Source organism: Lynx rufus, unplaced genomic scaffold (genome assembly GCF_022079265.1).
Source record: "Lynx rufus isolate CCGP_SWC_20201006 ecotype Redwood Valley unplaced genomic scaffold, mLynRuf1.p SCAF_3, whole genome shotgun sequence".
In the NCBI taxonomy this organism is placed as follows: domain Eukaryota; kingdom Metazoa; phylum Chordata; class Mammalia; order Carnivora; family Felidae; genus Lynx; species Lynx rufus.
Window position 1 is genome coordinate 65,113,874 of NW_025814845.1, and position 26,933 is coordinate 65,140,806.

General features: G+C 42.1%; 1 protein-coding gene, 1 long non-coding RNA gene and 1 other non-coding gene across 5 annotated transcripts; 1 reads left to right on the plus strand and 2 right to left on the minus strand.

Annotated features, from left to right (window-relative positions):
• On the minus strand, nt 1-26,853 carry LOC124520736 (placenta-specific gene 8 protein-like). Of its 3 annotated transcripts, XM_047091795.1 has the most exons (7): nt 26,754-26,841; nt 24,874-25,047; nt 24,406-24,495; nt 8,500-8,628; nt 6,581-6,705; nt 1,901-2,022; nt 1-209 (listed from the first exon to the last, which is right to left on the minus strand). In XM_047091795.1, exons 4-6 carry the CDS (start codon nt 8,597-8,599, stop codon nt 1,918-1,920), a joined length of 330 nt encoding a protein of 109 aa, XP_046947751.1. In that variant the 5' UTR covers nt 8,600-8,628; nt 24,406-24,495; nt 24,874-25,047; nt 26,754-26,841; the 3' UTR covers nt 1-209; nt 1,901-1,917. The 3 variants fall into 3 exon arrangements, with proteins under 3 accessions (XP_046947751.1, XP_046947752.1, XP_046947750.1); XM_047091796.1 differs by lacking the exon at nt 24,406-24,495; XM_047091794.1 differs by lacking the exons at nt 24,406-24,495; nt 24,874-25,047 and having other exon boundaries at nt 26,754-26,853.
• On the plus strand, nt 13,228-17,366 carry LOC124520737 (uncharacterized). The gene is made up of 3 exons (XR_006964396.1): nt 13,228-13,295; nt 16,782-16,813; nt 17,139-17,366. It is a non-coding gene; the product is annotated as an uncharacterized LOC124520737 (long non-coding RNA).
• Nucleotides 14,403-14,535, minus strand: LOC124521470 (small nucleolar RNA SNORA18). Its single transcript, XR_006964550.1, has one exon. It is a non-coding gene; the product is annotated as a small nucleolar RNA SNORA18 (small nucleolar RNA).
• Nucleotides 26,854-26,933: the final 80 nt, after the last annotated feature.

The following is a 26,933-nucleotide window of genomic DNA, read 5'->3' on the forward strand; positions in this document are numbered from 1 at the left end:
TGTGGAGGATGTTCATTTTTTAATAGCAGTCATTTTAGAGAACAGCATGGGAAATATACTTCTTTTGGAATAAACTGGAAATTAAAAAGGTCTTGAAGCCGTTGGAAGCCATATGATTAGTTGAATTAGTTTCTAAGATTTGGGGTGAGATAGCACAGCAGGTGCAGTGTGTCATTCCAGCATTTCTTTCACCACATTGTGAATATGACCTGTAGAAATCAGGAAAAAAAAAAAAAAGGAAAGAAAAGAAAAGAGAGAATGAATGAACAAATCAGGACTTATCAGTTTCTTTCTTTATATTATCTTGTTCCAAAAATCGAAACTTCTGTTCCACCCCAATCCTACTGCCAAATTGCTACATATTTAAAATTTACATCAAATCATGGTGCCTGGTTCAGTACAATCTATTAGAAAGAATCACAATCACCAGTTAAGATTCACATGAATCTCCTAGGTGAGGGCCTCATTATGCTTCCTTGCTTGAAAGTTGCATTGAGTTATTCTTCCACAATATTTATTAAGTGCCTACTGAGTGTCAGGCACTGTCGCTAGGTGTTTGAGGGAACCAATAGAATACTCTGTAGATTGCCAGAGTTAATTTCTGTTATCAAATGTCAATGAATCATCAACCATGCCAAGTTAAGAGTCTCCAAAGGGCAGAGAACACTAAACAATCTTTTTCACTGACCGGATGACTATACCAGTAAACTGTCACATCCTCCTTCCCTTAGGGCTACTTTGGCATCAGGTTCTGAGTCAAGTTATTAACACAGGCCTTTTAACAAACGTCACTGCTTGGAAAGAGAGATAATAGTCAATTCTCAGCAGGTAGAGTAAAGGAGGAAGAGGGATGATAAGAAAACTCCCCATCTTGACTCTGCATTTCAGTCATTGAGGGTTGAAAGCAATTGGGAGACAAATGCTCAGATACTAAAATGGTATGAAAATGCAACATGAAATGAGCTAAAATGCTCATGGAGAGGACATTGTTTTGTGGAGCATGTGGCAAAATAACTAAAAAAGGACAGATTGGGCCAGTGAAAACTTATTATGCACATGAATGTACCATCCTAATCAAACATTCTCAAAGGCCTCTTGGGAGATAGGATTTTATAGATAATAGCCATTTCCACGTGAAAACTAAACATTAATTGCAAATTCCATGGGGACTGGCAATAAGAGATTGAAAGACAGGACAAGTAAACTATTACCTGCTTGCCTGAGAGAAACAGGAACTCAGAAGATTAAAAATGTGAGTAGGGGAGCTTAGGAAACCAGGTAAATGAGCAGCTACCCAATTTTGATAACATAGTCACGAAAAAGTCAGTAACTCTTCTTCATAGTGGGGACTTTGGGAATTTGGCATAACTGGGTGAATTGTCCACACTTATAGAGACTAAAAACTAGCTTCCCATCACTTTGGAGGAAGGATTGTTATATTAACATTCTGATGTCATCAAGAACACAGAACTAGGCACATTACGCAGTCACGTTTAGTATAACACCTCAACTGGTTACTGTTGGTAACAGTAGATCTAGGAACCATACTTAGGGAAATGAAGGTCTGGTCACATACATATCTCTACTACCTTAAGTCATGGTCTAGTTAAGATACACGTGGTTGATATGTGGCATGCTCACTAGGTGCATCACACAGCCACCCCTCCTATGGCAGACAACCTAAAAAATCCCAGACTTCGTTGTTATCCTATCAGATTTAGCCCTGTCAAACCATGGAAGCTGACTACCGACTGTTGGTGTGGCCTGGCAATTAAAAATCATTTGTCCCCCATTTTGTAAGGGATGTTTCATGTGTTTGTGAGAGAAGACCAAGGAAATAAAAGATGTTATTGAGAGTTTGTTTTGTTACTCCTAAATCAAAGAATTCCCAACAACTTACCAAGTTGTAAGCCCTTTTTAGAAAGCATTCATTGCTTTTCTTTTCTCAATATCTCGCTTGAGTTGGCAAAGGGTGCAATGAGGGAAACATCCCAGCCATAGGAAATCACTGCAAATAGATCCCTGTGGAAAGACAAACAGTGGGTCAACATATATCCCATAAATACATTCACACAATTCCTTGCATTTGTATAGTTTTTCAAAACTCTTTAAAAGGTACATTGGGGGCATCTGGGTGGCTCAGTCGGTTAAGTGTCTGACTCTTAATTTCAGCTCAGGTCATGATCTCATGGTTCTTGGGTTTGAGTCCCATGTTGGGCTCTCAGCTGAGCATGAAGCCTGCTTGGGATTCTCTCTCTCTCTCTCTCTCTCTCTCTCTTTCTGACCCTCCCCTGCTTTTGCTCTCTCTCTCAAAATCAATAAAATAAGCATTAAAAAAAGGTACATTGTATGTTACTGCTTTATCATGAGAATTCTGTGACATCCTCATTTTTCTGATGACCAAGTGAAGCTAAATGACTTGTTCAGATCACATAACAAATTGGTGGCAGCTCTTGGTCTTTCTTTTTTCAAGCCAGTGCCCTTGTGACACTATGTCAAATGATCTGCAGTTTACAACTATAGCCCGAGTCCTCTGTCATCTCTTCTAAAATGCTTCCCTTTAAAGCCGATTGTGAAATGCACAAATTTTCTGTAGCTTGCAAGTAGTGCCAGACCAGGCCCCACACTGCATCCCTCTAGCCAATTTCGTTGACCTCTCTCAAGTTCTGCAAAGGGGGGTGTTAGGAGAAAAGGAGATACACAAATTATCGGGAAAAGAAGAAAGTAATGAATATTGTTTGGCAAACCATGGTATGGAGTATTTTGCAAGGATTTGGGGGCCTTCTCAATGGAAGGGTCCAGTTGGGTCCTCAATGACCTTCTGGGAGACATGCCCTTGAAAGGACTCCTATTCTGGTGCAGGAGACACTGGGTGAACAATTCCAACATTCACATGTTCTATGACCTTAAGCCTTTCTCATTTTCTCATATATATGGTTTCCATATCTATAAAGGGAGGTAACAATTCCTGTACCACAGGAGTTTGCAAGTAGTAAATGAGTAAATATACATCAAAATAATATCCCAGCAAGTAGTAGTACAATCAGTGGTTGTTTCTTTCTTTTCTTCCTCCTTCTCTCTTATGCCCTGGCCAAAGGGATGCTTTCTTGACTGTGTCCATGAAGCGGGGGTGGGGGGGGGCAGATCAGAGAGGCTGCATTGTACCAGCCCCATAAAAGTTTGCATAGATATGAAAGAGAAACAAAGCAGAGAGCCTGAATGATACAAATCAGTCCAGGGAATTATTTTTAGGTCTGTTCTAAGGAGGAAATAGATATAAATATATTGCTTCATTGTACATCGAGGAACCATACCTTATCCTAGAATCCTAGAACTAGGAATCATCTTGCACAACTTCCTCATGACAGATGAGAAAACTGATGCCACCAAATGACTTAGCAGAGAGTCAAACAGTTTGCTATATGTTGAGTGTTTCCTAACCCCTTATCTCCAGGATCCAGCTAAGTTCCCCTTTCTATATTCCATGTTGAGCTTTTGGGTTGCTTTGAGAATCTTACCCTCACACCATATACATAAGTACATATGAATGACACTTTGCATGCAATTCAGGAAGTTCAAGGTCAGGGCACAAAATTAAGAACCTCTGTGTGTTATGCTGCCTTAAGAATAGCATGAATGAGAGCAGCCTCACTTGCAGCTGCTGAGCAAGTCAGGCAGCTGAGCAAGCACGCAGGAGAAATGAGTCAGGCTCTGAACACACCTCTGCCCTGTGAAACAGCTGAGTGATTCTCGAAGAAAAGAACAGAAGTAAAAGTAGTTGTTTACCAAGCACTTATTTAAAAAAAAAAATTTTTAATGTTTATTATTACTTTAAAAAAAAATTTTTTTTAACGTTTACTTATTTTTGAGACAGAGAGAGACAGAGCATGAACGGGGGAGGGGCAGAGAGAGAGGGAGACACAGAATCTGAAACAGGCTCCAGGCTCTGAGCCGTCAGCCCAGAGCCAGACGTGGGGCTTGAACTCAACTGTGAGATCATGACCTGAGCCGAAGTTGGACGCTTAACCGACTGAGCCACTCAGGCGCCCCAATGTTTATTATTTTTGAGAGAGAGACAGAGACACAGAGAGAGCAAGCAGGGCAGAGGCAGAGAGAGGGAGACACAGAATCTGAAGCAGGCTCCAGGCTCTGAGCTCTCAGCACAGAGCCCAACGCGGGGCTCAAACTCACAGACCGCGAGATCATCTGTAGCCGGCCGCCCAAACTACTGAGCCACCCAGGCGCCCCTACTGAGCACTTATTAATTGCCAGATCCTGTGCTATAGATAGTATATACATTGTCCATACATTATTTCACATGACTCTTACTACACCACCAAGGGGAGGTATCATTATGACCATTCAATCAGTGAGGGGGCTGAGGCGTAGGGAGATTAAGAACTTGCTCCCGTTTCTATGGGAGCAGTGATTGGGGCAGAGGCTAAGTTTTCAGGAAAAAAATCCACATGTCACTTCTTTGTTTAAAACATTTCAATGGCTTCTCTGCTCACTCAGAGTAACAGCTAAAGTTCTTATAATAGTCTTCAAGGCCCTAGAAGTTCTAACTCTTGCTCTGATGTCATCTTTTTCTATGACATCCTACCCTCACCCCCTCACTCTCTCTATACCTACCTCCCTAGCCCCTTGCAGTTTCTGGAACATTCCAGATAAACTCTACTTTAAAAGTCTTTGGTGGTGCCCTTCCCTCTGCCTGGCTGAAGACCCCCAGGTGGGTCAACCTCTCATCCTTTTAGGTCTTTACTTTTGTACCAAGGCCTTCCCTGATAACCATACTTAAAATTAGAACTCCCTTTCTAAAAATGTGGATGAGTATTGAATTGTTTTGAATGCTTTTTTCGGCATCAGTTGAGATGATCATATGGCTTTTCTTTTTGAATCTATAAATAGAGTATTCTGATACTGAACCATCTTTGCATTCCTGGGATAAACCTTGTTTAGATGAAAATACATTTTATGATGCTGAAAATAAAATAAAATTAGAATGCTTCAACACTCTTTATTCCTCATCTTGGCTTTATTTTTTCTGTACCGCTCATCAGCACCCTATAAAGTGTTTACTTAGTTACACTGTGGCCATCTTCTCCTATTAGAATGTAAGCTCTGCCATTGACAGCCATCATAGTAACAATTGATCCAGGCGAGAATCGTCAATGGCTATTATTCCTTGTGGGTGAAGGTTTGATGAGGAATAAAATATTTATATCTCTCACCAAGGTGCTTACACATTATAGAGGGGAAAAAGGCAACATTACCGTCAAGAATCCTAGCAGATGCTATATCTTAACTAAGTAATCAAATTAAACAACCATAATGGGATACACCGATGTCATGTGCCTCTTGACATGAAGCACAGCACATATTGGGTCAGTTCTGTGGAGGTTCTGCCAAAGTGTAAAACCTGTCTAACCATGAAGACAAATTTGACACACCAAATTGAGGGGTAGTGTACAAAATAACTGATCTGTACTTGGGAGGAAAAAAAGACAGGGAAAGAGTGAGAAACTATTCCCTATTGTAGGAGACTAACTAGGAATGACAGTTGAACAAATGTGTGATTCCAGATTGATTTTCTTCTCATCCAAAGAATGTTAATTGGGTTAATTGGTAAAGTTTAAATAAGATCCACATATTAGCTGATAGTGTTGTATCAGTGTTAAATTCCTGATTTTGATCATTATGTTATGGTTATATAAATGAATGTCCTTGCTATTAAGAAATACATGCTGTAACACAGGTAATAGGACATCAAGTTTGTAATTTCCTCTCAATGTTTTGGAAAAAATAAAACAGAATGGACAGAGAGGTAGAGGAAAGAGTAAATAAAGCAAAGGTGGCAAGATTTTAGTATTTGGGGAATGTGGGTGAAGGGTATTCAGGAATTCTTTGTATTATTTCTTTTTTTGTTGTTGTATTATTTCTGCAACTTTTCTTTAAGTCTGAAACTATGTGCAAATAAAGCTCTCAAAAACATAAGAAGAAAAAGGATGTAAGCTACACGCAGACAGGGCTTTTGATTTGCTTTGTTCACTGAGGTGTCTCTAGCTTCTGGAATCGGCATGTCCCATGTACAGGATAAATCCCTGTTGAATGAATGAATACGATAGGACTTAGCCAGGGTCCAGATGCTCAATAATCACTTTTGAATGCATGAACACTGGCTTAGAAGGCAGACGTGCCAGATGTGAAGGGATCCACTACACCCCCATTTCTCCCCACGGCTTTCTAACTGTGGCTCAGCCTGCAGATTTGTAGGGTCCTATGTCTGACTCTGAGTAAAGCCAGGAGAGGCTAAGGGCCCTCCGTTCCTCACCTACTCACCTCCAGCAACTGTTTCAGGGACATACCTACTGGAACAATTTAAGATTGTGGTACTAATTTGTTCCATGGTGTCCGTGGCAGCACAGCCCCTGGTAATCACTTGACACATTTAGGACAGGAGTGGAGAAAAGATCAGGGCCAAGCCATGAAGGCAAGGTGGGCAATCACACAGTTGTGGTCAGACTGAAGGGAGCCCTCTGGTATCTGGGCTCACGCCTCACCGTGCACACGGGTGACTTACCGGGATGCCATATCGCGTCCGATACAAGGTCCTCATGGCGACACTCGCTCCGCACAGACAGCATTCGTTCATGTCAGAGGCGATCTGACAGGAAAGGCATAGGGGAAAGAAGGTCCCACAGAGGCCTGGGTGCGGGGAGGAAGCGGGGGAAGCCACATAGAAGAATTAGTGAAAGTCACCATGCTTTCAATGAAATCACACCTCTTTCAAAAAGATGTTGGCTCAGGAAATGACTTTCATGGGGACTCGGGAGGAAACAATGTTGTCACCTGGCTCTCAGTGTCTTGATTCTAGAGCCGGCTATCCAGGAACTGGGGATAATTTGTGAGTCATTATTACCGGGTCAGATTTAATTGCAAAAGCTCCTGCCTTGCCAGTCTGAGATTGTTCCCATTATCTTTCTTCCCTGCCCTTGTTACATTCGGGTCACGCTTGCAGAGGAAGTTTGTGGCGTCAGGATGTCTGAGAAGCCGTGGAAAAACCATGGGAGGGTGTTTAGGAGCAGAAAACACTGAGTAAAGAAATCATTACAAAGAGCAGAAATAGTTTCTAGGTGGTCATTCAGGCAAAAGGAGGGCACTGTCCTCATCATGTGGATGGAAGCAAGCAGGAATTAAGGGATATGTGTATTGGTAGTTTAAAAAGTTGAGCGCAATTTCACTGTAAAGAGTCTCTGTAAGGCAAAGAAAGGGCTTAAGAAAATAGAAACAGGGGGACCTGGGTGGCTCAGTCGGTTAAGGGGCCAACTTCAGCTCAGGTCATGATCTCGCTCGTGAATTCGAGCCCTGCGTCGGGCTCTGTGCTGACAGCTCAGAGCCTGGAGCCTGTTTCAGATTCTGTGTCTCCCTCTCTGTCTGACCCTCCCCCGTTCATGCTCTGTCTCTCTCTGTCTCAAAAATAAATAAATGTTTAAAAAAAATAAAAAAGAAAAAAAAGAAAATAGAAACAAACAGGAAACTGTTCTCAAATATGCTTTGAGTAAAAATCTGTTTTGAAAAGTTCTGGGGTGGAGTTCTGGTATGATAAGAGAATCTGTGGTTTCTTGATTGATTGTTTTTAAGCAAAAGGCTATCTCCAAAGAACCTGGTGGAACTTCCATCACATACAAAAAAGGAGGCTATTTCTCACACACAATGGAAAGATGAGCCCCACAGAGGATGTCTGCAACCCATACGGCATGAGACTCTGAAATAAGAAAAGGTTTCTCACATAAACAGTGTGTTTCGTTGTAGAAAAGAATTAGATTTCAGTAAAGCTAAAAACCTGCAAGGCTTCCTGAAATGGAACAATGACAAGAGTCGCAAGAACATCACTGAAAGCTGGGAAACACGGGACGGCATTGTGGGTAAAAGGAGAAGTAAATAGAAGACAAACCAGACCGATATGTCAAGAACATGGTGATACTAAGAGGTGGAAAATTGCAAAAGGTGATCGATCTAAGCAAGGATCACAAACTCAAGGTCGCACAGCTAAAATGAGTGAAATAGATTGAGACAAAAAACACAGAATAGACAATGGTGGACATAAATACATATGGCAAACTAGAATGAGAATCTCTTTCAGTGGGATTAGCTCATGCTAAGCAGCAGCAGACCCCCACCATGTGTGCTGAAGGCTCATCTCTCCATATTTTCCAATTTCCAAGAGAAGCTGGAAATCTACATTGGGAGGCCAGATTTTTATGTGAAATCTGATTTTATATGTTTCCTAGTATTTTTAAAGTAATGCACGAAGAGAGGTCATTGTGTACAGGACAAACAAAACATATCTGGCGGCTAAATCCACCCACGGGCTTGCAGCTTGTGACTTCTGAGTTGACCATAAAGCAGGAGCTCAATGGCAGGATGAGTAGATGAGTTTTATTAAGTCAGGAACCTGCATTATGGGAACCGAGGAAGAACAATAACACGTGTACTTACAAATCCCCAGGTCATCACAGCAGTCAAATACGCCAGATTGCCAGTCACTATGCATCACACCCCCGGTCCCATATCCTGGCTGTGAAACAACGGGATTCATTTTTAAGGCTAAGTTCCGAAGGGCACTGCCTGTGAAAACAAACCCAAAAAAGTATTAAACGCCTGCCTGTATTGGTTGGATATCACGCAGATTCCAGTTGAGAAGACATTTCATCACATTTCTCCTAATTAGGGGTGGCCACACTCAACTGACTTAACAAGACATTTCCAGATATTGTCGATACTAGGCAATTAGAAACATCAAGGAGATGGGGTGAGGGCTCCTTTCACAGGTTTTCTGGGGGGGTTTGTAGCCCCTTTCTCTGATCTTTTTCTCTTTTTATTGGCAAGAGGGTTTTTTCTTCTTTTTTCAAGACAACCATCCTGAACAATATCTATTTTGCGTATGAGGTGTTTTATTTAATTGTAATTCTAATAACTTTTACAAAGCTATTGCACAGAGGGGCGCCTGGGTGGCTCAGTCGGTTAAGCGTCCGACTTCGGCTCAGGTCATGATCTCACAGTTTGTGGGTTTAAGCCCCGTGTCGGGCTCTATGCTGACAGCTCAGAACCTGGAGCCTACTTCAGATTCTGTGTCTCCCTCTCTCTGTGCGCCCCACACCCCATACTCTGTCTCTGTCTCTCTCTCTCTCTCTCAAAAATAAATAAAAAAACATAAAAAGAATCCAAAGCTATTGCACAGACATTATCTCAGTTTCTCCTTAAGAGAACTTTGTGAGATGGGGCGCCTGGGTGGCGCAGTCGGTTAAGCGTCCGACTTCAGCCAGGTCACGATCTCGCGGTCCGTGAGTTCGAGCCCCGCGTCAGGCTCTGGGCGGATGGCTCGGAGCCTGGAGCCTGTTTCCGATTCTGTGTCTCCCTCTCTCTCTGCCCCTCCCCCGTTCATGCTCTGTCTCTCTCTGTCCCAAAAATAAATAAAAACGTGGAAAAAAAAATTTAAAAAAAAATAAATAAAAAAAAAAGAGAACTTTGTGAGATAGAGTTCTTTACTTTTCCAAAAAATTGCCATCACACAGATGCTTCTAGCTAATGTCAGCCCTCATTGCATAATTACTAGTGGTGTCCTGATAGCTAACAGATGTCTTAGGTTACTTAAAAAAAACGATTAATTTTTTTAAATGTTTATTTATTCTTGAGAGAGAGAGAGAGAGAGAATGAATGGGGGAGGGGCAGAGAGAGAGAGAGGGAGACACAGTATCTGAAGCAGGCTCCAGGCTCTGAGCTGTCAGCACACAGCCTGACGTGGGGCTCAAACCCATGAACTGTGAGATCATGACCTGAGCCAAAGTCGGTCGCTATCTCAACTGAGCTACCCAGGCACCCCAAAAAATGATTATTTTTTTGTGTGTGAAATCGTCAGTCCAGAATCTGAAAAAAAAGGGTGAGGGGGGTGGTGTTTCAAGCTTCCACAGAAAAATGCAATAGTTAAAAAACCACTAAGGAATACTGTCCCTTGAACAAAGTGGTACCTATACTTTTCAGATTTCATCAAGTGATCAAGTGAAGTCTCCTGAGCTTTAACCAGTCAGAACTCTCAAGGGAGAGAATGTGTTTGGTTTCACAACGACTAATGTTAAAGCTTTCTTCTTTACTACTTCATATCTAACCATATGCAGTGCTCTGTAGCCTTGGCCCCTGTTCACCTGCAACGTTTCCCTTAACCAGGTGCAAGGCCCCGTTATCTGTCCACCTGTTCCTCCATGTTGTCAGGGAAGGCCCCAGTCAAAGATGCTCCCACTTGCAGGGCACCTGGGTAGCTCAGTTGGTTAAGCCTCCGACTTCGGCTCGGGTCACGATCTCACAGCTTGTGAGTTCGAGCCCCACATCGGGCTCTGTGCTGACAGCTCAGAGCCTGGAGCCTGCTTCAGATTCTGTGTCTCCCTCTCTCTCTCTGCCCCTCCCCTGCTTGTGCGCTTTCTCTCTCTCTCTCTCTCTCTCTCTCTCTCTCTCCAAAAATAAACATTAAAAAAAAAAAAAAAGATGCTCCCACCGTGCATCTCAGTCCTGGCTGTGCACTAGGTTCATCCTTAGTGCTTGGCTGCAAAACACTTATACTTGATTCTGATTCACTAGCTGGGGGGGACCCTAGGCGAGTAACATTTTAAGAGGCAATTGTGAAGCAGACAGCAATGGAGATCTGATTTACAGGTCTCTCTCAGCCTTTGCCAGTCTTCTCAGCTCTTTTTCCTGATTGATTTTGTATGTGCTGAAATCCATGGCTGTGATCAGTTGATTCCCCCAACACGTGAGTCCTTATAAAAGGGGTGGAGGTTTTGACTCGGTGATCAGTCGGTTAAGCGTCCAACCTCGGCTCAGGTCATGATCTCTCAGTCTGTGTGTTCAAGCCCCACATCGGGCTCTGTGCTGACAGCTCAGAGCCTGGAACCTGCTTCAGATTTTGTGTCTTCCTCTCTCTCTCTGCTCCTCCCCTGCTCGCTCTGTGTCTCTCTCTCTCTCAAACGTGAACATCAAAAAAAAATTAAACAAAAGGTGCGGTGGAGGTTTTATGGAATAATAAAAGCCAAGGCACTTTGGACTGCCTTGGAAAGGTGCCTCTAATATTTATTATCGAGAACCTGCTTTATGACACAAAGGGAAAACCACCAGGTTGAGAAGGCTCTATATTTACTGTCAAATCACATTAGGAGCTATGTTGAAACTGCAGGGCTAGATAGATATTTCATTGGGGTCCAAAGGTCTTTCTCCTCTCTGATTATGTAGGAGGATTATGATACCTTTCCTACCACCGTCTAATTAGAGCGAGCACACAGTGTGAGCTCAATCTATTATCCAAGAAATAGTTACAGAATGTGAATAAATTGTGCAGGTAGTGGGCTGCTCAGTATGGAATGCTATAGATATACTTCTGGCCTCAAGGATGAATTATCCATTACCTTCAAAATATATACTGGAAAAATCATTACAGACAAAATGTACGCATAGCTGTGGCTGCTGCGTGTGTATCATTAAAGAAAGAAGTATACCAATAAGTCTATATTCTTTTTTTTTGAAAAAATTTTAATGTTTATTTTTGAGAGAGAGAAAGAGAGAGCGTGTGAGCTTGTGAGTGGGGGGAGGGGCAGAGAGAGAGGGAGACACAAAATCCGAAGCAGGCTCCAGGCTCTGAGCTGTCAGCACAGAGCCCAGCATGGGGTTTGAACCTACGAACCGTGAGATCGTGACCTCTGAGCCGGAGTCAGATGCTTAACAGACTGAGCGACCCAGGTGTCCTAACATCTTTAAAATGGGTATAATACCACTTTTCTCATGGTTTGTTGTATTGCAGTCATCTCTAAGACTATGTCAATAGACTATGTCTATTAAGCACTGTGCTTCCTGTATGCCAGTGACCTGACATATGCTCCCCTGTGTCTATTTTAGACTAAATGTTGCTAAGTAGCAAGGATAGTGCGTGGGGTCACAGCTCCAGAAGGCTAATGACAGTGTGGTGATAAAGTAAACAATGGGGTAGGAATCTCAAGGCTTGGATTTTATTTTATTTTATTTTTTTTAAGTTTATTTATTTGGAGAGAGAGAGAGAGAGCTGGGGGATGGGCAGAGAGAGAGGGAGAGAGAGAGAGAATCCCAAACAGGCTCCACACTGTCAGTGCAGAGCCCGACATGGGGCTGAAACCCATGAACCTCAAGATCAAGATCTGAGCCGAAATCAAGACTTGGACACTCAACTGACTGAGCCACCCAGGCACCCCTAAAGGCTTGGATTTTAGTCATTGCTGGTATTTGGCAGGCTCAAGTAAGATCAAGTTTGAAAACTGCAAACTACCATATACATGAGGGAGAATCTAAAGAGAGTTTCAGTGGCAAGAAAGCAGATGGAAAAAAACCTGAATGTGATATGTTGCCAATATAACAATGGCTGATGTTCGCAAGGAGCATTCTACTTTCCAAAGTGTGTTCGTGTTTGATCTCTAGTTAACCCTGATCTCTGTTTAATATTCCCAGCACACTGAAGCACTCAGGGAATAAAGGCTGGTAAGACGCTTTCTACTGCAGACATGAAAATGGAGGCAGAGAGGGTACATGCCAGAGCCAAGGAAAGTCAGGATCACTAGTCCAACCTCTTTAATTTATAGATGAGGAAATGAGGTTTGTCCCGAAGATGGAGTGTTGCCCTGCACCCTCTTCCCAGTCTTTCAGGGAAGAGACATGGGGACACCTCACAAGAAATATTATGGAAACCCAAAGATGGGAAGGTGGACCAGACAGCCGGATCCAGTGGTTTCCATCATGGACACTGGCCAGACTCCAGCTCCACAGTCACTAGCTAATGACCTTGGGGGAGTTACTTCCCTTCCATGTGCCTCATTGTCCTGAATCTGTGAAATGGGGGTATGCGCACTACATAGTAACAAAGCTGTCAGGTGCATTAAATAATATCTGAAAAGCTCTTAGAGTGGTGGCTGGCATGGGATAAATTCTTCCTGAGTAGTAGTTACATTAAAGAGAGTACTGGTCCTGGAGGGAAACAAGTAGAATCCCCACCCCTTCTTTACACTCTCCTGTATATTGTAAGACAAGGGCATTTCTTCTACGAGGCCACAGATGAAAGGGAAAGAAACAGAAAGTCACGTGTCTGCAGTAACAGAGTGGCAGGGCTGGGATTTAAATTCAGTTCTTGGGACTCTAAAGCTTTTGTTATTATTTCCACAGACTCTACCAGTCTGGGATTATAATCTTGCCAGCCAAAGCAAACAAGACCTGCTCAGGAAGAAAAGGTAACTTCTACTGCCCATCACTAAAGGTGCTCCAAAGTCAGAATCATAATCTTCAAAATAGCCCTTTCACTTATTTTTTATTATTTTTTTAGGTTTATTTGTTTATTTTGAGAGAGACAGAGACAGTGCGAGTGGGGAAGGGGCAGAGAGAGAATCCCAAGCAGGATCCACACTACCAGCGCAGAGCCCGACGCGGAGCTTGAACTCACGAAACCATGAGTGAGATCATGACCTGAGCTAAAACCAAGAGTCGGACACTTAACCGACTGAGCCACCCAGGTGCCCCCAAAATTGTCTTTTAAAAATAACTTTTGAGGGGCGCCTGGGTGGCGCAGCCGGTTAGGCGTCCGACTTCAGCCAGGTCACGATCTCGCGGTCCGGGAGTTCGAGCCCCGCGTCAGGCTCTGGGCTGATGGCTCAGAGCCTGGAGCCTGTTTCCGATTCTGTGTCTCCCTCTCTCTCTGCCCCTCCCCCGTTCATGCTCTGTCTCTCTCTGTCCCAAAAATAAAAATAAACGTTGAAAAAAAAATTTTTTAAAAAAATAAAAATAACTTTTGGTCAGGGCACCTGGGTGGCTCATTTGGTTGGGCATCTGACTCTTGATTTCGGCATGGGTCATGATCTCATAGTTCATAGGTTTGAGCCTTGCATTAAGCTCTGTACTGACAGCTCAGAGCCTGCTTGGAATTCTCTCTCTCTCTCTCTCTCTCTCCCTCTCTCCCCCTCCCCTGCTCTCTCTCTCTCAAAATAAATAAACAAACATTAAGAAACAAAAAAAAGAACTTTTGTTCAATCCACAGTTGTCACTGTCAGTCCAGAGTTCTTTCGGTTGGGCTTCTTTGACCTTTACTTGAATATGGACATGCTTCACAAATTCTCCACCTGTACTCTTTGGGATCCAGTTTCTTTACTTTAGGGACACGTTTAGGGTCAGAGTAGAGGGATCGGCCTGGTTCTCAATTTCAGACACTCTCTAAACATGAATGAGTTTGAATCATATTCACCCCTACACTATCACACCCCAGAATTGTACAGATTGCTGGGATACACCAATACCAAAGATTTAAACAAGTTGACTGTTAGGTCTTTCACATAATTTTAGCAGAGAGATGTCTTGTAGTTCTTTCCCACAGATCTAACACATAGTTCCGTGAATAAGGAAACCACACATGTACTCCACGAGGTGTTTCCAACAATATAGGTCTGCAGAGAAAAAAGCCCCATCAGGACAGACCTCAACTCTTTCAGTAAACATCTCATTGAAGTGCAATATACATGTAGTCAAGTACAGAGCTCATAAGCATGATTGATGAATTTAACAGTGAACAGTCCTTGTAACCACAGCCTGGTTCAAGAAGAAGGATGTTACCAGCACCACAGAAGCCCTCCGGAACTCTCTTAGGAACTCATACCCCTCTGCCCAACTTCTACTTTGTCTTTAAACACCAGAGCTTCGTTTTGCCTGCTTTTGAGCCTTACATATATTTAATTATATGCACTATTTATTCTTCTGTGTCTGGCTTCTTTTGCACAAATTTAAGATTGTGAGATTCAACCATGTCGTGTATAGGAATAATTCACTTATTCTCATTGTTATATAATAAATCATCCTATAGATATGCACAACTTATTTATCCACGCTACCATTGTATTGTTTCTAGTTTGGACTATTAGAAATGGGATAGCAGTGCTATGAACATTCTTGTACCCATCTTTAGGTGGACCAGGTATGTATTTCAGTTGTGTCTACATCTAGGAGTAGAATTGCTGGGCCCTAGGGTTGGTAGAAAGTATCAAACAGTATGGTGAAGTAGTGGAATTTACACTCCCATCGGTAAAGGATGAGAGTTCTATTTGCCCCATGTCCTTGGAATACCTGTTGGTACCACCATCTTTCATTTTACCCATAGGTTGCTACAGAAGCTGGGAAGCAGAAGCCTAGGCCTAAGACTCAGTAAAGCAGAAATTACGGTTAAACGATTGAACAGGGTTGCCGCATTTAGGAAAATTAATAAAGGAGATTCTGTTAAATTTGAATAAGTAAGACTCAAGCAATATGTGAGACATACTTACACTAAAAAGGTTTTCATCCATTAGTTGAAATTCAAATTTAACCGGGCATTTTGCATTTATTTGGACAGTTGCGAGAATGATTTTGGAATTAGATAATTCCACGGTGGGGGGCAGTTCCTGCCTCCCAGTTTACAGGATTGGGATTGGTGTAAGGGAGGCCAGAACAAAGAGGCTTCCCTAAGGCTGTGCAGGAAGCTGTCTCCCACCCCCCACAGAGTGGGAGAGGCCAAAGGACACTAACGGTGGTCATGATTTATTACTTCTATCTAAATTCTTACAAGAGCATTTCCTCTGGGAATGCAGTTGTTTATTCATGGATAAGGGAAGGAAACGGAAATTTCTTGAGCAGTTTCTACTGCCAGACTTCATGTTAAGCAATCTTAGGTATGTGAGGGGATTCTAGTTTCATAATAATCTTTTCTCCTAATTTGAAACCAAATACTTGGAGCAGTGCAGCCAGGTTCCCAGGTGGGTGAGCTAAAGCTGAAGTCCATGCTCTTCCATTCGACCAAGTCCTATCTTTAGGAAGGAGTCCAATTGATTGGCCCAGGGCCTGCATGGGCTCCATTTCTCTCCACCAGTCTCAGCTATGCTCTTGGGATCCGCCAAACTGCTGAATGTCACTTGACTTGAGTTTCCCTAGTCCCCTCATTCCCTCTGTTTCCATCCTGCCTTTCTTCTCTACCTCCTTCCAGCTCTCAGCTTTCTACCAGATCATTCCATGGGTTGTATGCAACCCATTTCTGGAAAAGCAAAGTAAATAACCTCAATTGGGAAAGCCCCTGCTTTGAGTCACTTGGAGCTTCTCCAGCACCCAAACAGCCCCCAGCAGGCCTGTTTTTTAGTGCTGGGTCTCATCTGCATCTGGAACCAGTTGTCCCACTCCCCTGCGTCTCAAGCAGAATTATGCAGTCTCTTCATCACATGGGGACTCTGACTTTGCACCTGTTGTGTGTAGACCAGAAAATGCCATTCCAAAATATGCCTCTCTGGCATAAGAGTTATTTTTAGTTGATTATTTTGAGAGACAGCACACATAGGAGAAGCTCTGAAAACAAGGAAGTTACCCAATAAGGGAAATTTACATTTATAAGGGAAAATCTCCATTTGTAAGTGTCCCCTTCCCATATCAGGAAGAGAGGGATGATTCTGTACCACAAGGAACTCTTATCAATGGAAAAATATGGACTCAAATCTTCATTACAAACCTTAACCTTGTTTACCTGCTCCCCTCCCCAAAATTGGCTTTCCCTACACTTTCTCTCCAGTGTCTTTAGCTGAAAGCTGGTGTGTAAGCCCAAATTCTAAGCCACCTCTGAGAGTTGTTCATTTTCCTGCATATCTCCCGTGTACATGAGATATATGCATACTAAACTTCTGTTTTTTCTCTTCTTAATCCGTATTTTGTTTCAGGGGCCCCAGTTGAGAACTTGGAAGCATAGAGGGTAAATTATTTTTCATCTCCTACAAAATCATTTCTGAAATTTTAGCCAAACTATGGAAACTCTCAGTTATAAAGAAATTTAAAAATGATTATGCATCATTGAAAGTATGACATTTCTGAATTTAAACTAAATAATATCTGGAAACAAAAAGCCTTTGGTCATTATCTGGGGTGGTGGGGTGATGTGGGGAGGGCATTCTGCACAACTTAGTGAAGCCTCCATGGTAGGCCATAGGTGAGGATATATCCCTTCTGCATATTACAGACTCGGAGTGGGGAAAGGAGGTTTACCAGTATCTGACTTCTCGGTTTCCCTCCCTCCCCAGACACATTCAGATCCTGCTCCTCCAGGGAATCTTCCTCCCTGAGCTTCTCCAGCACCCAGAAACACCACAACAGGCCTGCTGTTAGTCCTGGGTCTGAGTCTGCATCTGGAGTCAGTTATCTGGATCGCCTACAGAACCCTGCATTGTCTGTATCACAGTACGATCCTCGGATGATGTACCACCAATCGCATCATTTCTGAAACGTTAGCCCAAACAACGAAAACTCTGTTATATGTAAAATTAAAAATGATTGTGTATAATTGAAGGTATGGCATTTCCTAATTTTAGCTAATGTCTATTTTTAACATTTATTTATTTTGAGAGCGAGAGCGTGAGCAGGGGAGGGGGAGAGAGAGACAGAGAGAAAGAATCCCAAGCAGGCTCTGAACTATCAGTGCAGATCCCAACGTGGGGTTCCACCCCTTTGACCGTGAACTCATGACCTGAGCCAAAAACAAGAGTCAGACACCTAACTGAGCCACCCAGGTGCCCCTAAACTAAATAATTTTTATAACCAAAAAGCCACTCCAAAACATTTTCCCTTTTGTTAAATATGGTGCTTATGCTTGGTAATCCTTTAAAAATGTTCTTTTTAATGTTTATTTATTTTTGAGAGAGAGAGAGAGCAGGTGAGTGAGCACGAGTGGGGCAGGGGCAGAGACAGAGGGAGACACAGAATCTGAAGCAGGCTGTAGGCTCTGAGCTGTCAGCACAGAGCCCAACATGAGGCTTGAACTCATGAACCGTGAGATCATGACCTGAGCCACCCAGGTGCCCCTCATGCTTGCTTGGTAATCCATAAATGAGGAGCCTCTCAGGAATATTTATTTATTTGATTGTGCTTGGGAATTTTCCTGACACCAGGAGAGTCCGTTATCCTCCTTTCATCAAGGAAGTAAAGGTTCTTACTAAAACCTTGAACTGGGGCAAAGGTCAGGGATAAAGAACAGTGATATATTGGAACCTCCCAGGTCTCTGTTGTCATTCTCCCACACTCCTTTTTCGGTGACCTAATTCATTCAGCTTCTTCTCTATTTTTATCTTAAAATTTGTTAATGTGCTCTCAGGCGTAAGTGGTTCTAGGGGAAGAATGCCTTTTCATTCCCAAACTGGTCACCTTCAGGAAATGATCCACCCTATTTTTCCAGTCCTTTGATTACCACTTCCTTCCCTTCTCAGGCCACTTTGCACACCACTCTTCAGGAATTCCCTCTGCCCTGTTCCTGCTGTGAGACCCTGCCCCTTGTTTCCTTACTTACCCGTTAAGCTCTCATGTCAAATGCCACCTCCTCCATGAAGCCGTTCCTAATCCTCCAAGTTGGATTTGCCTGTCTTCCTACTCAGCCTTGCTCAACTCTCTCATGATGTGGCACAGAGCCCACTGGACATAGGGGTCAGCACACTGGGCATGAGCCACACTATTGATACTTGGCTGCCTCTAAAAGCCAATAACAGTGTCTCGACTTCCTTCTCCCCAGGGTCATCGGGGAAGCTCTCAGAAGCTATATCAGCTTCAGATATGAGACTCAGATATGTGCAAACTGAACACTTACATTTTTTATTTTGTTTTGTTTTGTTTTTTCATTTGCCGGTTTTCTGAGGGTGAAAGTGGATTCCAGTTATCTGCATCCCCCAAAGACAGTGACTTGCACATAGCCTAGAAAATACTAAGTGTTGGGGTTCAGGATACACCACCCTAAAATATGGCAAGTTGGCATGTTGACTGTATTAAGCCGAAGGAGTTTGAGAAAATGGCAGAGGCTGGAAGGTCATTTGACCTCTTTTTCTCGCCCTTCTTCCCTAAAAGTAGGAGATAAATCTGTCATGGGCAAGGTACCTCCCCAGTACCAGGAACTGCTATTGATGTCTAGTGGAGAGAGGCCAAGGGTACCACCCCCCATTCTTTCTTCCTAATCCTCCATTTAATCCCCCTTTCCTGCCAACAATAAATTATTTGGCCCAATAGTGTCAAGGCTGAGAAACTCTTGATTAATACTCTCATCCTGTTCTTACAAAGATTTGAGCGTCTTACAAACTTACAAATATAACAAGATGTAACATGGAAAATGAAGAAATTGGGCACAGGGAAAGTAAAGTCTGAAGCAAATTTAGCACATGCTTTAAAATTTCTGTATATTGCTGGACATGGGCTACAAATAAAATTCTGAGTTTCCCATCAGGCAAAGCAACGAGGGAACATAAACATTTAGGGAACTGACCATGTCTATAAAATAAGAACAGATTGAGACCTAGAGAAATTTCTCATCAAGGTCCTCAAAAAGGAGATGATGTATGACATGTGGTGGTCAAAGCCTTTAACAGAATCTCTACAATAAATAGAACAGTGACTTTCATGAACTTATTTCCTAGTATAGGGTTAAAGCACAATGCTGGAGTAGAATCACTGAAAGCAATCTATGAGAAACTAAAATGATCCCAGCAAACTACTCATCCCCCTGATCATCTGGATGATTCAGGATTAAAAATCAAATTTTGTAGATTGTTCAGAGAAACACTGGATGTATATTCTCGGACAACCCTCCATGAGTATTTTAACCAGTTACGATATGGTAAGAATTGGGCAGCAATGGGGCTGAATTAAAAGTGTTTGGTGAGAACCAGAGTTCGGATTCCCCATGAAGGTTGCTTATCATGCATAGGAACAGGGATGCAGAAGGGAAGGCATTTAAGGCAAATGTATTGTCATCAAAATTAAATGAGGCAGTCAAGACACACACCTGAATAGAAGGCCACCCTAGTGTAGCACGGACTGAGTTAACAGCCATCCTAACTCAAAGTGCAGATAAGTTAAAAGCATATTTATGAGAAGCCTGTGTTTTCCTCAGACACCAGTTCTAGGTCTTCCCTGGGGGGGAAGCTGAGAAGTGAAAAATGTCCAACAAAGGATATATACAACTGACATTTGAAGGATCCATTTAAAAGAAGCATATAGTGTTTTGTTAAGAGGTACATCTTTTTTTTTTTCAATATATGAAATTTATTGTCAAATTGGTTTCCATACAACACCCAGTGCTCATCCCAAAAGGTGCCCTCCTCAATACCCATCACCCACCCTCCCCTCCCTCCCACCCCCCATCAACCCTCAGTTTGTTTTCAGTTTTTAACAGTCTCTTATGCTTTGGCTCTCTCCCACTCTAACCTCTTTTTTTTTTTTTCCTTCCCCTCCCCCATGGGTTTCTGTTAAGTTTCTCAGGATCCACATAAGAGTGAAAATATATGGTATCTGTCTTTCTCTGTATGGCTTATTTCACTTAGCATCACACTCTCCAGTTCCATCCACGTTGCTACAAAGGGCCATATTTCATTCTTTCTCATTGCCACGTAGTACTCCATTGTGTATATAAACCACAATTTCTTTATCCATTCATCACTTGATGGACATTTAGGCTCTTTCCATAATTTGGCTATTGTTGACAGTGCTGCTATAAACATTGGGGTACAAGTGCCCCTATGCATCAGTACTCCTGTGTACTGATTACCTTGTACCTTGTACACAGTACTCCTGTGTACCCAATTACCTTGGGTAAATTCCTAGCAGTGCTACTGCTGGGTCATAGGGTAGGTCTATTTTTAATTTTCTGAGGAACCTCCACACTAAGAGGTACATCTTTTGCATGTGCTGATGAATTGCATGTGACCATAGGAGTGATCAAAGTCCCAAAGTTTTATACCATAGAACTGGGAAAATGCTTATGTCAGGTGTTAATGAAACCCACCCACTGTGACAATAAATGAAGGCAGTAAAACACTCTTGGAGTACAATTTTAGGGAACCAATTTCCTGGTCAGTACTATGGAGATAAAAGAATTGCAACATGGAATCTTAGATAATGTAATGAGTTGACCTTTTAAAAATACCAACCACTTGGCTCCACTCTGATTCTGCGGACCCACTGCCTGGGCAAAGGGGTTAGTGGCCTTGGAATGGATATTTTTAATGTGTCCCAGGTGGCTCCAAGATGTGGTGAGGGTTGCAAATCGCTGTGTTAAAGAAAGTCCATCCGAAATGATGATTTGAGTATTGAAGTAGTGGCACTTAAGTCTTTTACACAAAAATAAAACACATATTTCCCCCCAATTTCAAATTTCTCCTACCACTTACATTTTTACTGCAGATACCTATAATTATAAAAATGTAGCCAAAATAATATGCTCAGTGAAGATACTCTAACAATCACAAAACGATCAAAAGAAAAAAATCTCTGGTAAATCTACCATACAAAGTTAACCTTACCGAAATTTGTGATGTAATGTCCGTGTATTGAGCCCAGCAAAAACCAATTCATGTACAGGACCATGTTTTAATGAAGATTCTTTTAAATTAAGTGATAAATCCATTTCTCCTACAGTATAGAGAAGGTTACTCCCCTTGCTGTTCATTAACACTTGGGGAGCAGGTGTTCACCTCTTGTAGAAGTGGTATCCAATCATTGTGCTCCAGCTCAGGATTGTTATTCTCTGATTAGCTAAGACCCTTGCTATGACTCTTGGATGGGTGTAAAAGAGCAGAGAGGGTCTTTCTTTCTAAGAAACAATTTAGTTGGAGTTTTTCCAGCTCATCGCACAATTTATTTCAATCTGCATAATTAAAGGTTGAAATACTATTAATTGAGGGGTGCCTGGATGGTTCAGTCCGTTAAGCATCTGACTTCGGCTCAGGTCATGGTCTCATGGTTCATGAGTTCAAGCCCCACATGGAGCTCTGTACTGATAGTACTGCTTGGGATCCTCTCTCTCCCTCTCTTTCTGCCCCTCCATGACTGGTGCTTTCTCTCTCTCTCAAAATAAATAAATAAACTTGAAAAAAAATACAATTAACTGACTGAATCAATTTTTGAGTTAACTTTAAAGTCCTAATTCATGTGCAAAGACCCTGAAATCCCTCAACTTAAAACCAGATTTCTCACTTAGGTAATGGTCTGTTTCCTCAGACTCCTGCCTTGCCTTTATTCTGTTTCTCTCTTCAAGTCTTTCTGGAACTCTGTCTCCACGAGGAGCTCAGCAAAGAGGAATCCCAAAAGGAGAAGAGGGTATCACCAGCTCCTGGATTTGCAGAGGGCTTGGCTCCCCCATATCTGGTATAGCATATCTGATATCTGGTCATATCCACAGTATAGCAGCCTTGTAGATGTCTTAGACTTAATAGTTCGGCTAAAAGAACTAGAAGACTTATGAAGCATGCACTCGATTTTAAATCTTGCTGTGACTCATATTTGAATTGGAATTACCTGTCCTTTTTAATTATGTGGGCCTAAGGTCCCTTACCTGGTAAGTCAATACAGCTAGCTAACAGCTGCATCCACTTCAGTACAGAACATCTTGAACAGACTTTATTTAAAAAAAAAAAATGTGTTTGGTAAACAGTCAAGTTTGTTAAATGATTTTAAATTTTATTTTATGGTGGGTGGGTGGAAGAATTCCTCCCTCCACACCCCTATCCCCTATCCGCAATGCTAACTATTCATATTGGTGATGGAAATAAGGCTCAGATAGTTCTGGTCCTTAGCCACAAAATCAATAATCAAAACTTCCAGATTGTTGAATTTGGATGGTGTAAGTAATCTAAAACTTGAGCAGGACCCATCCAGTACTTTATAAGAAAACAACAAAACCATTGCAAATGCTTTCATTGGTATACATAGGTCTCAAAATTTCAATGAGAATACAGTTACTTGTGGCCATGGAACACTTAAATGATGACAAATTTAGTTCAGGGAAGAGGCAGCAGACTATACAAACACTTGATTATAATGGGTTTTTTTTCAAAAGCCTCCAGATGTACTCTTCCAAAACATTGTCTATGTGCTAAAAGGGTCATCCATTAAATCCACATCTGTCTCCATTTTCACTACCCCCAAGTTAAACCCAAGAGAGCATCAGTGCAATGTTAAGTGCAGATTTCTCAGTAAAATTGATGGCCACCCATGGAATGCCTGCTCAGTCCTCTGGGCTTCCTGTACATTTTGCTAACACATCAAGTGCTCCCAAGGTTGGTTACCTACCAGGAGGTAAATGAAGCACATCCTTAGGGCACCAATAAAGCTGGGCCAATAAAGTAAAATAAATGAGAGAAAATTTTAGAAAAATATTTAGCCTCCCTGCTCAAATAAATGTAATCCTTGAGGGAAATAATCATAATGATATTGGACTTCACCCTTATTTACGTATGAGAGGGTGTGGACAGGTAGCACATCATATATATTTCAGTGCATTTAAGACATTTAAAGATGTCTGTCTGGTCCTGGATATTTTTAAGGTAAGCTGTTCTCAGGTCCTTCTCCTCTTCTGGAGTCAGAGACATAACTCCACTCAACTTTTTATCCCACCACAGGGCCTGGAGCAGAGCAGACACTCAATGGGTATTTTTTTTTTTTTTAAACATCTGAATGAAAAATGTATGAATATAGAAATTGTAAGTTTCATACACATAATTTTAAAGTCTTTAGTCTAGACATCTAGATGTCAGAAATACCATTTATAACAAATGTGGTTTTCTTAGGGGCTGGATATAAGAGGAAGGGAAAAAAGTTTCTTTTTTCCTTTTTCTCTAAATCATGCCAGTGAGAAAAGCTAATCATTCCCTCGACAGGGAAAATACTGAGAGCTGCCTTGGTGTTACTGCTGATAATAACAATGCTACAAATCAGGAAAGGTAACAAGTGCCCAGATCCCAACAATTTCAAAAAAAATTTTTTTCCCCCTAACAAAACAGAGACATTTAGAGTTAATTCTGACAGTAATGATAAACCTCAAAATGATGGAAAGCAGAATCGTGCCTCCTTACTAGCAAAACTAATTCCAACAGCAAATCCTGAAACAATCATAAAACAAGAAACTTTCTAGAAGCAATTTAAAATATTATGTTTAAACACACGAGTCTTAATGGTAATATGATTTCTTCTTTAAGGATAAAGAATATTTTTTTCCTCATACAAATGTATCTTCTAGTAGCACATTTTAAAGAAACAGTCATGATATACCTAGGCTCTTAAGAGTCACTACAGCCAAATTTAATTTAAAAGACAATTGCATATTGCAGACATACGCTTTTTAAAAAAAATTCGGTGAGACACATGATGAATACCTACCATTCAATTCTGCCCTGGCTTGTGTTAATTACATGGTAAGAATTTACTAGCTTTATAGTTTCTTTTTTTTTTAATAATTTTTTTTCTTTTTAAAGAAGATGGTAAAGAGAAAAGGTTACACAACTGAAATGTATTACTTTGTATCGCAATAATACTTACCACACTCTGATTAACTACAGAGGACAGCAGCCCGGGTCAAACTGGAGAAGCCTCAGGAACACGACTGCTTTGTTGGCTTCAGCCTTAGGGCTGGAGTCAGCGAGGGAGGGGTTAGGGGTGGGGAAAATTAGGAGGTGGGGACTGCAATCTTGTGGGAATTGTCTCTTTGCCTTGGGGGTCAATGTTCTTCTATTTAAGAAAATACACACTGCATTTAATTTCATTATATTATTTTCTGTGACATTTGCCTGACACCATGGTGAGATTTATTTATGATTAGACAACAACATGTTTTATGAAGATCCAAGGCTTGTTTATTTATTTAGGGTTTCTCTAATTTATTGACTCCCCAAGGCATTTAAGGGGCATGAAATGCATTTAAAAGTAAGCATTGGGCAGCTGGTCTGAGGTCTCAGAAATGCTGAAGAGATATGTAACCTTCCTTCTGGCTGGGTTGTTGGGACTTACATTCCTAGCTAAGGAGCTGGATGAGAATATCTCTTGAAGGGTAGGGGGCAGAGCAGGGATGTGGTCAGTGGCAAGCTGATGCCACCTGTCTGGTGCCAGCGTGGAGCCTGGTTTCTCAAAAGCGACACCGACGTCCATCTCACAACTTCATAGTGAATGAAGGATGCAGAGGGCCTGAGCAGGGAGGAGAGCAAGAGGAGGGATTTAACTAAAAATCCTAATAGGAAACAGCAGCTCTTTGGAATTGGGCAAGGGAAGGGAAGAGGGAATGATTCACTTAAGGAATCATTAGAGAGGCACATAAATACACAATGCTCTATATAAAACCTCAATTGCTTCCAGGTTGCTGACTAAAAATGTGTTAGCTTAGCCAAGGTTAAAATGTCCTTAATTCCTATTGGTGTGACCCTAATGAGTTGTACTTTCTGTCATGGTGTTTGAACATAAAGCTTGAATGACTCACATCACTTACACTGTTTTCTGTTCCCCCAGGTTAGAGGTATGTACAGAGGGAGTTGTTCCTGGAGGCACAAGATAAGTGGGAAAGGGTTCATGAGTGCTCACTTATCTCCGAGGGACATTTGCCTAGACTATTAACATTTCACATGTACCGCTGGGTACACTATCGGTATAAAATGCTATCTTATTTCAGAACCTTACCGTGCGAGCAATAGTCACTGCACACATAGGCCACTTGATAAAAAAGATAGGCGATGTCATGCCTGTCCTGGAAGAGCTCACAGCCGGGGAAGGTAGACACACTGCACAGACCGTATAGAAAATATCCTTGGCATTTTACAAAGCAAGAGGCCATCAAGTTCTAGGCCACTGACTATGTGGCTCTTGGGCAGATCTCTTAAAAAAAAAAAAAAGGTGGTGGTTTATTGAGGACCTGCTATGTGCCAAGCACAGAATTGTTTCATTTTGAGGAATGTATCAGTCATATATTAGTTGTTTTTATCCTCCTAATAAAGACAAAGAAACAGAGTGCCTTGGCCAAGGGCCCTGGAGCAGATAATCTGGGACTGTGAAACTTGAGCCCAGGCCCACGTTTTGCCACTATTCTTAACTATAAATGGTGGTAAAAGTATTAAGTGTGTTGACTGTGGTGAGCATTAAACGAGATAATGGGAGGGAAGGATGTGGCCACGGGAAAGGTGTGCATTAGAGAGCTGTGTTTCACTCCTCCCTTGTCATCCCTGCCCTTCCTCACAACTCCACTCCAGTCCCCTAAGTACCCTCTCCTCCACCTGCCTTGGACGTTGCACCTGCCTAGCCCCTCAGCTGGACGCTGAGCCCTTTGGAGAAGGTAGGGCTTTGTCATCAGCATGACTTTACAGTTGGGGTCACACCAGGCAAAGGCATGTAATTCAGGATCTCGTGGAATAACATTAAAGTGTTTTTAGAGTTATAGTCTAAGCCAGCCGCTCATGAACAGGAAAAGGAATCTATCTATCAAGTGGAGAAGGATGCAGGTCTGGGGGATTTTGCCCATTTATGCCAATCAAGCAATTAAAAGAAGCTCACCAGGTCATCTGTGATTGGGGTGAAATCAACTTCCCAGGACCTATGTTCTAGTCTCTAATCCTTTTTACCATTCAGTCAACAAATCCTTATTGAGAATTTATTATACACATCAGGCCTATGTGAAACACTAGGGGACCCAGCAGGAACAGTCAGGTGCCCTGCTGTTGAGGTGCCTGTTGGGTTTTATTCTAATAAGGGAGAAAGACAAAAGAAAAACACACGCAAACACAAATAAAACGTAAGGAAACATATAAATGGACAAAAGAGTCACACATTGTTCTAAGGGTCTTAAAGAAAACTGTCAAGGGGCTGAGATTCTCAATAAGGGGGGGGGAGGAAGAAGGGGGGCTTACCTTGGATGGAGGGGCAGGAAGGGCCTCCCTGAAGCAGAGCCAAAGGAAGAGCAGGAGCCGGTAGTGAGAGGGGTGGGAGGAGCATCTCGGCACAGACAAAAGTCCCAGCCTGAGCTCAGCAGATTTTAAGGAACTGAGAGGGGGACAAGCAAAAAACATTCTAATGGACCATGTGAAGAG

Bases quoted from the DNA above. Each gene is read 5' to 3' on its own strand.
- LOC124520736 (XM_047091794.1), bottom strand. From the start codon at position 26,838: ATGCTCCTCCCACCCCTCTCACTACCGGCTCCTGCTCTTCCTTTGGCT. The intron at 8,629-26,753 runs GTAAGCCCCCCT...TTGTTTTCACAG, and splicing joins TTCCTGCCCCTCCATCCAAG to GCAGTGCCCTTCGGAACTTA. The intron at 6,706-8,499 runs GTAAGTACACGT...CCCCGCACCCAG, and splicing joins CTGTGATGACCTGGGGATTT to GCCTCTGTGGGACCTTCTTT.